This window comes from Mobula birostris, chromosome 2 (genome assembly GCF_030028105.1).
Source record: "Mobula birostris isolate sMobBir1 chromosome 2, sMobBir1.hap1, whole genome shotgun sequence".
NCBI lineage: Eukaryota > Metazoa > Chordata > Chondrichthyes > Myliobatiformes > Myliobatidae > Mobula > Mobula birostris.
This window is the reverse complement of record NC_092371.1, coordinates 82,036,795-82,050,193: the sequence shown is the minus strand read 5'-3', so window position 1 is coordinate 82,050,193 and position 13,399 is coordinate 82,036,795. Positions and strand designations below refer to the sequence as shown.

The following is a 13,399-nucleotide window of genomic DNA, read 5'->3' as shown; positions in this document are numbered from 1 at the left end:
CCGGAGAATTATGTGCTGGACATGGAAGTGGTGGGGTGGTAGGTGAGCTCCTCTATTTAGTGCCAGGATTGATGTAGCCCTATCTATCTGTGATACCACTTTCTGTCAACTATACAATTGCACTCCTAGCTCCCTCTGCTCCATAACACTCCCCAGGCCCTACCACTCACTGTACAAGTCCAGCACTAAGGTTTGATCTCCCAGAATTATCCGGATAGATAGGTTGAGCCAGCTCGGGCTTTTCTCTTTGGAGTGGACGAGGATGAGAAGTGAAGTGATAGACATGCAACAAGATGATAAGAGGCATAGACTGAGTGAACAGCCAGACTTTTATTCCAAGGTGGAAATGACTAATATAAGGAGCATAATTTAAGGTGATTGAAGGAAAAAGTAGGGGTGATATCAGGGTTTTTTTTTAAAAACGCAAAGAGCAGTGGGTGTATGGAACTCGCTGTCAGAGATGGTGGTTTAGTCAGATACTTAAGACATTTCAGAGACTCTTAGATACGCACATGGATGATAGAAAACTGGAGGGCTATGTAGGAGGGAAGGGCTGGATGGAACTTAAGAGTAGGTTAAAAGTTTGACAGAACATCATAGGCCGAAGGGCCTGTATTGTGCTGTAATATTCTGTTCCATGTAAATTGCAATACCTCACATTAATCCGTACGACAAAACTCCAACCCACCCAAATTCAAATTAAATCAGTAGCAATTAAAGGATTCACATCTACTTAGATTGTCTCTGTAATTGCTAATTGTGGGTGCAATCCCAACTAACTCAAGCCTCCAGAGTGACAGTCTGAAGTCCTGACACACAACCCAAGCCAGAGGCATGTATGCTGCACAGAGTCAAAGTGGCCTCCAAGGGCTGCACTTGAACAAGAAAGACGAACCGAAACATGCAAGCAGAGACCCACCGAGTTCTCGTCATCATCTTGATCTATGTCTCGCTGCTGTGCCTCTTTGTGCTTCAGTTTAATTTCCATCATGTCGTTGATCAGGTCCCGCAAGATTGACACAGGTTTGGCACTTTTAATGAATGGATGCTGAAAAATGACAAGGAAAATGAAAAATTTTTAAAAGAAATACCTCAAAAAAATCCATCAATCTGCTGTGTGATTGGTTGACACGGCTCAGGTAACAAAGCCCAAATTCATGTTTTTGTTCCACATTAGATCTCAATACAAAATCAGGATATTGTTGGAAAGCAAGCACTCTTCGATACTATCTACCCACGAACGTACAACCTTTCAAGTTTTTTTTTAAAGATTAGCTTTCTTTGTCATATATACATGAAAACATATTTTGTGACATCAACCAAAGAATATGCTGGGCGCAGCCTGCAAATATCACCACACTTCCAGTGCCCACAACTTATAAACGCTAACCCATGTTTATTTTGGGAAGTGGGAGGAAGCCAGAGCACTTAGAGCAGGAGTTCCCAACCTAGGGTCCACAGACCTCTCGGTTAATGTTAGGGGTCCATGGCATAAAACAGGTTAGGAACCTCTGACTTAGAGGAATGCATGCAGTCGCGGAGAGAACTTACAAACTCCTTGCAGACACAGTGGGAATTGAACCCCAAATCACTGGTGCTGTAAAATGTTACACAAGCCACTACACTACCATACCATTAAATGGTACCCGAGTATCGTTTAGCTCATCTTCAATACCACTCGTGGCCTGGTGTCAACTTCTGTTTGCCAACATTCCCGAGAAGTGCCACAGAGTCGAGGTGGTGGGGCCTTGTCCCGAGGGGAAGGAACGACCAGCTGCTTAGCCAACTTATGCGCCGGGCCAGATTGGAAAAGTCAGGTACCGGCCGAATCGAGCGAGTGGGGCCCAGGTCCAAGAACAAGGAATGACCTGACATTTGGCTGATTTAAGCGCTGGACCAGATTCAAAAGGTCAGGGTGTCGGCCTGACAGTGAGGTACGGGCTAGTGTTCAGCTCGCTGTTCTGCAAGGTTTAATCATCTCGGTGCTGAACTATGGCTGTGGCCTGCATCTAATGGGTTCCTGGATTGGCAGTGAACTCACTTTCGTGAACTTCGGTTCTGAATGTTATTGCTTACCTTTAATGTTTGCACAATTCGTTTTTTTTTCAGCACACTGGGTATTTGACACTTTTTTTAAAAAATGGGTACAATTGAGTTTCTTTGTTTTGTGGCTGCCTGTAAGGAGATGAATCTCAAGGTTGTATATAAAATATATACATTGATAACGGTAAAATATATACTTTGATAAGGCAAATTGAGGTGGATAAATGCCCAGGGTCTGACAAGGTATTCTCTGGACCTTGTGGGAGACAAGTGCAGAAATCACAGGGGCCCTAGCAGAGATAATTAAATCAACCTTAGCGACAGGTGAGGTACCACAGGATTGGACGATAGCCAATGTGGCTCCACTGTTTAAGGCTCTAAAAATAAACCAGGAAACTATAGGCTGATGAGCCTGACATCAGTAGTGGGAAAGTTATTGGACGGTATTCTAAGGGACCAGTTATGTGTATTTGGATAGACTTGGACTAATTAGGGATAGTCAGCACGACCTCGTGTGTGATAGGTAGCAGATATATGTACATACATATGCTGAGTACAAGCATACATATATGTATGTACATAAATAAGTAGGGCAAAAAGAGAGCAAAATTAGTGAGATAATGTTCCTGGAACAATCAGAAATCTGATGACGGAGAACTGACCCATTTCAGCTCCCAGCAACAGGAGGTTTCAAATGTAAAGTGCTGTATCACTGCTTCCTCAGCCTTACCCCTCTGTCTCAATAATCTCTCCCAGAACTGAAAATCATTTCCCTTCGTACCCAGCCCCCAGTCCTTGATTGGTAAATCATTCAGAGCATCAATTTTTGCAATGTGTTTCATTACTGGAGGGTGGAGCAATACTATTTGACCATTTCTGCTATTTCTTACTCCAATTAAGCAGTGCTCTTTCTTGAATTGTTCAGAGACTCCATGTCCTGTATTGCTGCCTGCATTTCAATCCAAAATGACTACTAGACTTATGTAACTAAAGGACTGGTAAACGCACAACCTCCTCTTCTACCGATGTCCTGGGCCCAGCACATGGAAGCAACATAAGGACGGCACGCCAACATCTTTACTTTCTTAAGAGGTTAAGCTTATCACTGAACACAGTAATAAATTTCTACAGGTATACAGTTGACTGGTTACTTTGTGATCTGGTAGAGCAATTTGAATGCACAGGAAAGCAAGAAGCTGGAGAGAATAGTGTTCTCAGCCCAATATATCCCTCTCCATCATTGGTAGTATTTACAGGTGTTGCCTTGAAAAGGCAACATCTATTATCAAAGCTCCCCGCATCCAGGCTTTGTCATCTTCTCGCAGTTACCATTCAGGTGGAAACCCGCAGTCCCACATCAGCTTCAGGAACAGTTACTTCCCATCAACCATTCATTTCTTGATCCAACCAGTAAAACCCTGATCACGGCACTTTAGCAACACCATGACCACTTTGGATTAAAACAGACTTCATTTTTTTCATCTAATTGTTTTCTAGTAAAAAAAAAACAGGGTGTCCATCATTAATGTGTTTTTGTGAATGCTATGTATATGTTGATGATGCTGCTGTCAGCAAGCTTTTTATTGCACCTATGCCAATGACAAACTTGGGTCTGGGTTTGACTTTGACCTAGTTTTGACAATTGCTTTTTTTCCTGACTGAGATGTTGAACGATGTTGAAGTTGAGGAGGGCAAGAGCAGAGGACATATGGGTTTTTAAGCATCATCTCCCCACATTTGACCAGTTTTCCTCTTCCTCTCGCTAGCTGCTATCAGAGGAAAGTGCAGGAGCCTTGGGTTCCATGCTGCAAGGATTGATCGGCGATGCTGTGGACTTGCTTTGGGGTACTTCAAGGGTCATGGCGCAGGTATTTCTTGATTCTGGTTACTTTTTGCTAGTTTTGAGCAGTTTGATGGGGGCGAATAATACAGATTGGGGCGCTTCAGTGAAAAACTGTTCTGTGTGCAGCCTGCAGTCGGCTAGCAGTGCGGCCTTAAACTGAACTAAACTGAATACTGCTGGACTCTCAGTGTGATGTTTAATATTCTATGTGTTGTTTGTGAAATTTGTTCTTTTTTCGTACGTTGGGTGCTGCTTGTTTTCTTGAACGGGTTTCATGGTGTTTCTTTGTTTTGTGGCTGCCTGTGGGAAGGCAAATCTCAGAGTTGTATTGTGTGTACACACTTTGATAATAAGTGTACTTTGAATCTTTGAACAGCTTGTTAGCCCTTTTGCTGGAGAAGCCAGAGTAATTTGATAGAGCTCTTAAAACTGGTAACTGGTAATTGGTTTATTATTATCACATGTACTGTGACTGTAAAATCTTTTAGTCTACAAACCACTTATACGAAGCCTTTATATTTGAACAGATATGAAGCCTTTCCTGACCTTAAACTGTTTTTACTGGGAAGTAAATCTGAAATCTTGACACAAGGATACATTAACCATGTTGAACTCAGATCCTGCTATTAGCAGAGTTGCCAGTGGCCAGACAGCAGAATGTAGTGATGTTTGAAGGTTTACGGCAAGCCTCTCACATTCTCCATCCAGTTCAGGTGCATTCGGCAGTGGAGTAGCACAGCCAGCTGAGCCACTGTCTCACTGCACCAGAAACTGATTCTGATACAATAACACTTTACAGCGCTAGCCACTGAAAGATCAGTGCTCAGTTCCCACCCACGATCACTCAAGTTTCCTCCAGGTACTCCGGTTTCATCCCATATTCCAAAGCTGTGCAGGTTAGGGTTAGTGAGCCGTGGGTATGCTATGTTGGCGTCAAAACCACGACGACACATGTGGGATGCCCCCAGCATATCCTTGGATTGTGTTGGATATTGATGCCAAAAAAAAGCATTTCACTGTACGTTTCGAAGGACATGTGGGAAATAAAGTTAATCTTTTAAGCTTTTTTTCACCCAATCACTCCTAACCTGTGATGCCGAATATGTGGCGTTTCCATATTCTCCCTGTTAACCTGTGGGTTTCCCTCAGGTGCTCACCTTGAAGACACGTGGGTCGGCTACTGTAAAATGCTCCCAGCACATAGGCAAGTGGCAGAATCTGAGAGAAGCTGATCAGAATACGGGTGAAATGTAAAATGAATGGAATTCATGTCAGACTGGTGCACATCAGTGGCTGATAAACATAGAACTTAGTCTGCCTATGCCAGTGCTGTATCAACTCAGATCAATCACTGCCTGAGTAGTGGTAGTGAAACCTATGCTAGATTAAGGAAAAGAGTCTTTGAAGACTGCATCCTACAGGTCCAAACAAAACGTTTAGTCTACAGAGAACTGTACATCACTGTGTGGTGCTGAATCACGGACCACCTGGAACTATACCACCAAAGATCCTAATGAAATATTTTGAGAATCAGCTGGAGAAGGCCAACGTGAACAGCATCTCCACTGTGATAAAGCAACACCAACTCTGAGAGGTTACCCGGGTGCCTAAGTCACATCTCCCCAAGCAGAATTTTACTGTCAGTTGAAGGAAGGTCCATGAGCCCCTGCTGGGCAAAGGAAACACTTCAAAGACAACATCAAAATCGGCCTGAAGAAATTCAACATTACACCTAAAAACTGGGAAGACATTGCACTCAATAGATACACCTGGAGGGCGATAGTCATTAAGGCAGCTCACATTATTCCTAGGCACCGGTATAATTACTGCCTTTTTGAAGCAAGTGGGAACTTTCGCCTGTAACAGGGAGAAGCTGAAAATGTCTTTGAATACTCCAGCCGGTTGGTTGACACAGGTTTCCGCCCCGATCGCGTCTAGGGCCCCAGCGGTGCGATCGGCTTCATGTCTGTTATCGAATTCAAGCAGCCGCCCGTTGGGCTGAAAATCATCTGTGCCCCGATACCGATGTGTGACTGGCGGTCAGACTTCAGGCAGTCCGTAATGGCTGGCTGTTGGTTTTCTTTATAAATAACCTATCTGTTCAAGAGGGAGCCGCACTACATGGAACGACCTCCGCTGCGAAAGGAGAGACAGAACAACCAAAAGACCCAACCACTAACCACAGCCACCACTTACTCTTGCCCACACTGCTCCAGAATACTGTATGTGGATCCTGGATTGGTCTCCAGAGCCACCTGAGGACTCACCAATATGCAACCCTTTAGGATAGGCGTTCCCAACCATTTTTCTGCCATGGGCCAAAACCATTGAGCAAGGGGTCCATGGACCCCAGGGTGAGAATCCCCGGCTTTAGGAGATCATACTCAACTCAAGTGATCGCACCACTACTATCTCCTTATGACTATGATTTTTATTTTATTTTGCAGTTCAGCCCACAGCAGTAAGTATACAGAAGGACGCATTTAAAGAAACTGCTTCTGAAGAACTAAGAAAACCAACTTATACCATCAGAAAACCTACATCTTTTCTCCGGTTCAGATCGATTATTTCTGACAGTGTACAGGGTGTTAGATCAGATCAAAGACAGATTTGCTTTCATGCTGTTTTGGATCGATACCGGAGTGGCCACTTCTGCAAGTTGTTCAATAACAACGCAGTTAAGCTTGTCTAATCTGTTGCTACTCATTTCAGTCCAAATGATTCATTTCTAGAGGTCAAAATGTTGCTCAGTAATATCAGATTCCTCAAGTACTTGATTAGAATTCAAGCCACTGGTTACATAATGTAACCTGAGCAAACTTTCAACAGCAAGACAAGACCCATATGTCTGGCAAGGCACATACACTGGTTTGCAATATCCCAAAAGGGTCATGCAATTAACCGCTGGCAGTTGTTTCCAGCAACAGCCAGAAATCTGGAGTGTGATTTTCATTCCTTCCTCCTCCTCAGGTAGTCCCTGGGGTACCAAGGATGACTTGTTTTCACTCCACCTCTCTTCAATGGGAGTGCAAAGAGGGAGGAGCATTCTCAACTGACCTCACAATCCGGACAGAAAAGGCATGAAGATCCGAGAGAACCAGACAGAATCCTTACTCATATATTCTGATCATGGACACAGGCACAAAATTTTGTCCACATTCTTAACCCTTGGCACCCAGTGTGATTCAATTCTCTCTCAGTCACCCTTCCTTCCCTGTTACCATTCTAACATGTTTGCCCATGGTCTTCCTCTACTGCCATGATGAGGCTCAACCCAGGTTGGAGAAGCAACACCTCATATTCAGTCTAGTTAGCATGAATATCAATTTCTCTAACTTCCAGTAATTTCTTCTCCCTTCCCTCCTCCTTTACTTTTCCATTCCCCACTCTGGTTACCCTTCTCTTCTCCTCACCTGTCCACCACCTCCCTCTGGTTTCCCTCCTTCCCTTTCTTCTGTCCACTGTCCTCACCTATTAAATTCCTCCTCCTTCACCTCTTTACTTCTTCTACCATCTCACTTCACTCCCACCCCCCGCCCCACAAACCTTCCCCCTCACATGGTCTCACCTATCACCTTCTTTTTCTGGCTTCTGCCCTCTCCCTTTCCAGTCCTGATGAAGGATCTCAACCCAAAATGTTGATTGTTTGTTCCTCTCCATAGATACTGCCTGATCTGCTGTTCCTCCAGTGTTTTGTGTGCATTCTTCTGGATTTCCAGCATCTGCAGAATGTCTAGTCATTTGATTTACTACATAAAACAGCGCACAGATCGAGTGCTAGCTATCCTGATGGATGCCTCTTTCTGCTTTTCCTTGATTTCCCCTCCCTCTCAGCTCCTTCTCCCACCCCTTCTTGGTTTCTCTCTCTCTGTTCATGTGTACTCTTCTCCTGCATCTCTCCATCCCTCACCTCCCACCAACTCCACCCTCCATGCCTGCAGGTGTTTGCCTTCTCCCCCGAAGCGAAGCCACCCACCTACCCCTGCTCTTCCACTTCAGGACCTCTTCCTGTGAGTCCCTTTCGCTGTTCTCTCCCTACTCCAGATCCTGGCAGCTGTATCCCACCCCCAACTCAAAACGTGCGCCCAGAACCCCAGACCTTTTCCAGAGAACCTCAGGAAACCTTTGGCTGAGTGTGCATGGATGGATTGATTTCCAGTCTGCTACAGACCGACCGGTCCCGTGGGTAGTGCGAGTCTCTCACACAGCACCAAGTGTATAAAGAGACTTTACACCCACAGACTCTCCTGCACTCTTCCTCCCAATTCAGAGGGCCGTCATCTCTCTTCTCCTACATCCTGGTTGGTGGGAGGAGGGGAAGGTGTGAGAGAGAGACCACTGCCTCTCTTCTCCTGGTGCACAAAAACTGTCCAATCTTTCCTTCTCCAACTCAGATGGTGGTGGGGATCGTAAGTGAGACCACTGTCTCTCTCTCTCTCTCTCCTCTCCCGACACACAGAGAATCTTGTCTCTATCCTCCTCCAGCTCCCCCATGGGAGAGAGAATGCCATCTTTCTCCTCTCCCAATTCATAGGACATCGGCTCCCACCTCATGGAGAATGCCATCTGTCTCCTTCCCCAACTTGAGGACAACCATCTCCCTCTCTCCCCTCCTTCCAGTGTCATGTCACTATTGAGCCTTTTCAACCCAGTGGTCTCTGACTCCCTCATATTCCACTTCAACTCAGGTCCTGTCTTCTCCAAAATAAAACTTCAGTCACCACTACGTGAGGTGAATAATCTGTTGCGGGGATGCTGTGGCATTCCAAGCCCCTTAGGTTAAGAACCACAGTGAGTACAATCTACATGTTTATACATCTAATCACACCAGTCACACCATGTTTTCTTCTTCCTGGATCCAGCAGACACAACAAAGAATTCCTTTTCTACAAAAACCTTGAGCAAGTGTAACAGAAAGGACTTGTATACAATTCAAATGCAGCTTTGCAGGGGTAAGCTGGTACATATCTCTCCAACATATCGCAAGTTAAATGACAAACTATCTGAACAAAATATTTAGCTGGTATCATAATTGATCATAATGTACATGTCCTTACTGGGTCCAGTCCTGGCTAAGATCACCCCTTATCTCTACTGTCACCCAGTATACTTCAGTCATATTCCTATACAACTTCACTTTAATGTCTTCCTGCAGCTCCTGCTTATACCCAGCAATCCTTTAGCAAAAACCTCTAGGACACCCCTGTCCCTGGGTTACAAACACCTGACCTACAGATTTCCCTGCATACCAACAAGCTTCCATAATATTATTTGATTCATAAGTGTAATACTGTGCACTCATTCCTACGAACAGCACAGTTTCCCCTCTCTCCCTCATTCCATGTTTAGTCATTGTTCTTTACGATTTTTGCATATTTTTCATGGACCCTTGAATCTCACTTGATTTGATTTTTCAGAGTTAACTGGGAAAAAGAAAATTATACTACTAAAAAGTGAAATAAAAGCGTTGAGTACTAATAGAACAAGAACCAATAGTCTTTAAAATCTGCCAATCCATCACCATCAATGTCACCAGTGTGCTGGAGTTATCTGAGGTTTACAGCATCATATTTCCTGTTGTAACATCAATAGTATCCAGTAAGTATTATAATTCCTGTTAGCATTACCATATTCCACTAGTACAACACCAGGATTTGGTTGAATATCATGTTTCAGGCCGTGATGTTTGCAGTACTGGTTAAATTAACCCTCAGGTACTGACTGGCCTGTGGAACATGCATTGCCCAGATTAAATTTCTTTAGTGGCCGCGGTCACATTCAACTTGCACGTACCTGTAGGAGCTGCGTAGCAGCAGCTCTTTGCTCTGGGTTTTTAACTAAACACTGCTTCACGAAATCTGTAAATTCATCCGACCAGAGTTCTGGTTTCCGGAATGTTGGTGGTGGGTTCGTTGGAATCATGAAAATAGCCTGCAGAATAAGAAAAAATTTTATTTCAGCTCACTTTTAGATAAATCGTTAAATCTTGCTTGAATAAAAAATAAACACTATCATATGACATCGAAGCAGAATTAGATTACTTGACCCATCCAATCTGCTCCACCATTCAATCATGGCCAAGTTATTTCCCTCTCAAATCTTCTCCTTCCTTCCTTCTCCCTCCATAACCTCTGACGCTCTTACTCATCAAGAACCTATCAGCCTCCACTTTAAATATACTCAATAACTTGGCCTCCACAATTGTGTGGCAATGAATTCCACAGATTCACCACCTGTTGACTAAAGAATTTCCTCCTCCTCTCTGTTCTAAAGAGATGTCCCTTTATTTTGAGGCTGTGCTCTCAGATCCTAGACTCTCCTACTACTGGAAACATCCTCTCCATGTCCACTCTATCCAGGCCTTCTAGAAGATCGTAAGCACCAGCTTTCCTTTCTTTCTTTTTAAATCTTTTTATTGAATAAGTATACAAAAAGGTAAGCCATATAGGCACTAATACACTGTTAGAATATAATAAAATTACAGGAGATACTAATACAAAAAAATGATACAAACAATGTAATTTAAACATAACGTACCAAGGTAACATAATAGTATACTAATTTTAATATATATATCAATAGAGAAAAGGAAAAAAAAAAACCCCAAAAAAACCACCGTGCAACTAACTAAAAGCAAAGCAAAGCAATGGGCTAACTTGAAACCAAACAGAGTTAAAAAACTTAAAATCACGTCCTCAATCCCGACCTCCATTAAAAACAGTAAAAAAAACAAGAAGGGTATATATTACATTAAGTGAAAATATTGAATAAAAGATCTCCAGGTCTGTTCAAATTTAAATGAGGAATCATAAAGATTGCTTCTAATTTTCTCCAAATTCAAGCATAATATCGTCTGAGAAAACCAAAAAAAGGTAGTTGGAGCATTAAGCTCTTTCCAATGTTGTAAAATACATCTTTTCTCCATTAAAGTAAGAAATGCAATCATTCTACGGGCTGAAGGAGAAAGATTACTGGAAATTTTAGGTAGTCCAAAGATAGCAGTAATAGGGTGAGGAGAGATATCTATATTCAATACCTTAGAGATAATATTAAAAATGTCTCTCCAAAAAGTTTCCAGAGTAGGACAGGGCCAAAACATATGAGTTAAAGAGGCTATCTGCCCTGGACATCTATCACAAAAAGGATTAATATGAGAATAAAAGCGAGCTAATTTATCTTTGGACATATGTGCTCTATGAACAACTTTAAATTGAATTAGGGAATGTTTAGCACAGATAGAGGAAGTATTGACTAATTGTAAAATCTGCCCCCAGTCATCCACGGAAATGGTAAACCCCAATTCCTGTTCCCAATCTACCCTAATCTTATCAAATGGAGCTTTCCTAAGTTTCATAATAATATTATAAATCATAGCCGATGCACCTTTCTGACATGGATTAAGGTTAATTATAGTATCTAAAATGTATGTAGGAGGAAGCATTGGAAAGGAAGAAAGTATAGTACTTAGGAAATTTCTAACTTGTAGATATCTAAAAAAATGTATTCTTGATAAATTATATTTATTAGATAATTGTTCAAAAGACATAAGGGAACTATCTAAAAATAAATCCAAAAACCGTGAAATACCTCCAGTCTTCCAAATTTGAAAAGCACGATCCGTAAAAGAGGGAGGAAAAAATATGTTACCTAAAATAGGAATCGCTAGCCCAAATTGATTAAGATCAAAAAATTTTCTGAATTGAAACCAAATACGTAAGGTATATTTAACTATCGGGTTAGATACCTGTTTAAGGCGTTTCAAATCAAAAGGAAGAGAGGAACCTAAAATAGAGCCAAGTGTATAACCCTGAACAGATTGTAATTCCAATGCTACCCATTTAGGAATGGATAGTATATCCTGGTCAAGTAACCAAAATTTCATATGTCGAATATTAATTGCCCAATAATAAGATCTAAAGTTAGGTAATGCTAAACCTCCATCTCTCTTAGCTTTCTGTAAATGTATTTTACCCAGTCTCGGGTTTTTATTTTGCCAAATAAATGAAGAAATTTTGGAGTCAACTTTATCAAAAAAAGATTTTGGAACAAAAATTGGTAATGCCTGAAATATATATAAAAATTTTGGCAAAAAAAACATCTTAACTGCATTAATACGACCAATCAAAGTTAAATATAAAGGAAACCATTTAGATGAAAGTTGAATAATATGGTCAATTAAGGGTAAAAAGTTAATCTTAAATAAATCTTTGTATTTACAAGTAATTTTAATCCCAAGATATGAAAAATAATTATTAATCAATTTAAATGGAAAGTTATGATATAAGGGAAGTTGTTTATTAATCGGGAAAAGTTCACTCTTACTAAGATTTAATTTATAACCTGAAAAAAGGCCAAATTGTGCTAATAGCTCTAAAACAGCAGGGATGGATTTTTGGGGATTAGAAATATATAAAAGTAAGTCATCAGCATAGAGTGATATTTTATGGGACTTTAAGCCCCGAGTTATCCCAGTAATATTTGGAGGTTCTCGAATGGCAATTGCAAGAGGTTCTAATGCAATATCAAATAATAAAGGACTAAGAGGACAACCTTGTCGAGTACCTCAAAAAAGAGGGAAAAAAGGTGAACTTAAAGAGTTAGTACGGACCGAGGCCACAGGAGAATGATATAACAGTTTAATCCAGGATATAAATTTCGAGCTAAAATTAAACATTTCAAGCACCTTAAATAAGTAAGGCCATTCTACTCTATCAAAAGCTTTCTCAGCATCTAAAGAGATAACACACTCAGGAACATTTTGTGAGGGAGTATAAACAATATTTAACAGTGTACGAATATTATAAAAAGAGTAACGACCTTTAATAAAACCCGTTTGGTCTTCCGAAATAATAAAAGGAAGTACTTTTTCTAATCTATTTGCTAATAACTTAGAAAAAACTTTAGAATCAACATTTAGTAAAGATATTGCTCTATAAGATGCACATTGAGCAGGATCTTTATCCTTCTTTACTATTAGAGAGATTGACGCTCTATTGAAAGATTCGGGAAGTTTACCAAATTTTAATGAAGCCTCAAAAACCCTACAGAACCAAGGGATTAATGAAGGTGCGAAACATTTATAAAATTCTACGGTAAACCCATCAGGGCCAGGAGCTTTCCCCAAATTCATAGAGAAAATAACATTCTTAATCTCATCCGTGGTAATGGGAGTATCTAACATAGAAGACATATCCTGTGAAATCTCAGGGAAGTCTAGGTTATCTAAAAAATCATTCATATATTTAGAATCTCGAGGAGACTCTGATTGATATAAGGAAGAATAAAAATCACAGAAGGTTTGATTAATCCCCGCATGAGCAAGTATCAGTCGGTCATTTTGGTTATAAATCTGATTAATTTGAGATTTAGCATAATTAGACTTCAGTTGATTAGCCAACAATTTGCCAATTTTGTCACTGTGTACATAAAATTCACTTCTTGTTTTCTTTCCCATTCCCATTCTGACATGTCTATCCACGGCCTCCTCTACTGTAAAGATGAAGCCACACTCAG

General features: G+C 41.3%; 1 protein-coding gene across 2 annotated transcripts in view; it reads right to left on the bottom strand.

The window, feature by feature from the left end:
• LOC140188072 (serine/threonine-protein kinase 3/4) overlaps positions 1–13,399 on the bottom strand; it is a 220,394-nt gene that overhangs the window by 139,292 nt on the left and 67,703 nt on the right. For both annotated transcript variants that reach the window (XM_072244018.1, XM_072244027.1), the window contains exons 7-8: positions 9,680–9,817; positions 920–1,048 (exon numbers count right to left, since the gene is read on the bottom strand). In XM_072244018.1, the coding sequence (XP_072100119.1) occupies positions 920–1,048; positions 9,680–9,817 (267 nt within the window). The remainder of the gene's footprint in view (positions 1–919; positions 1,049–9,679; positions 9,818–13,399) is intronic.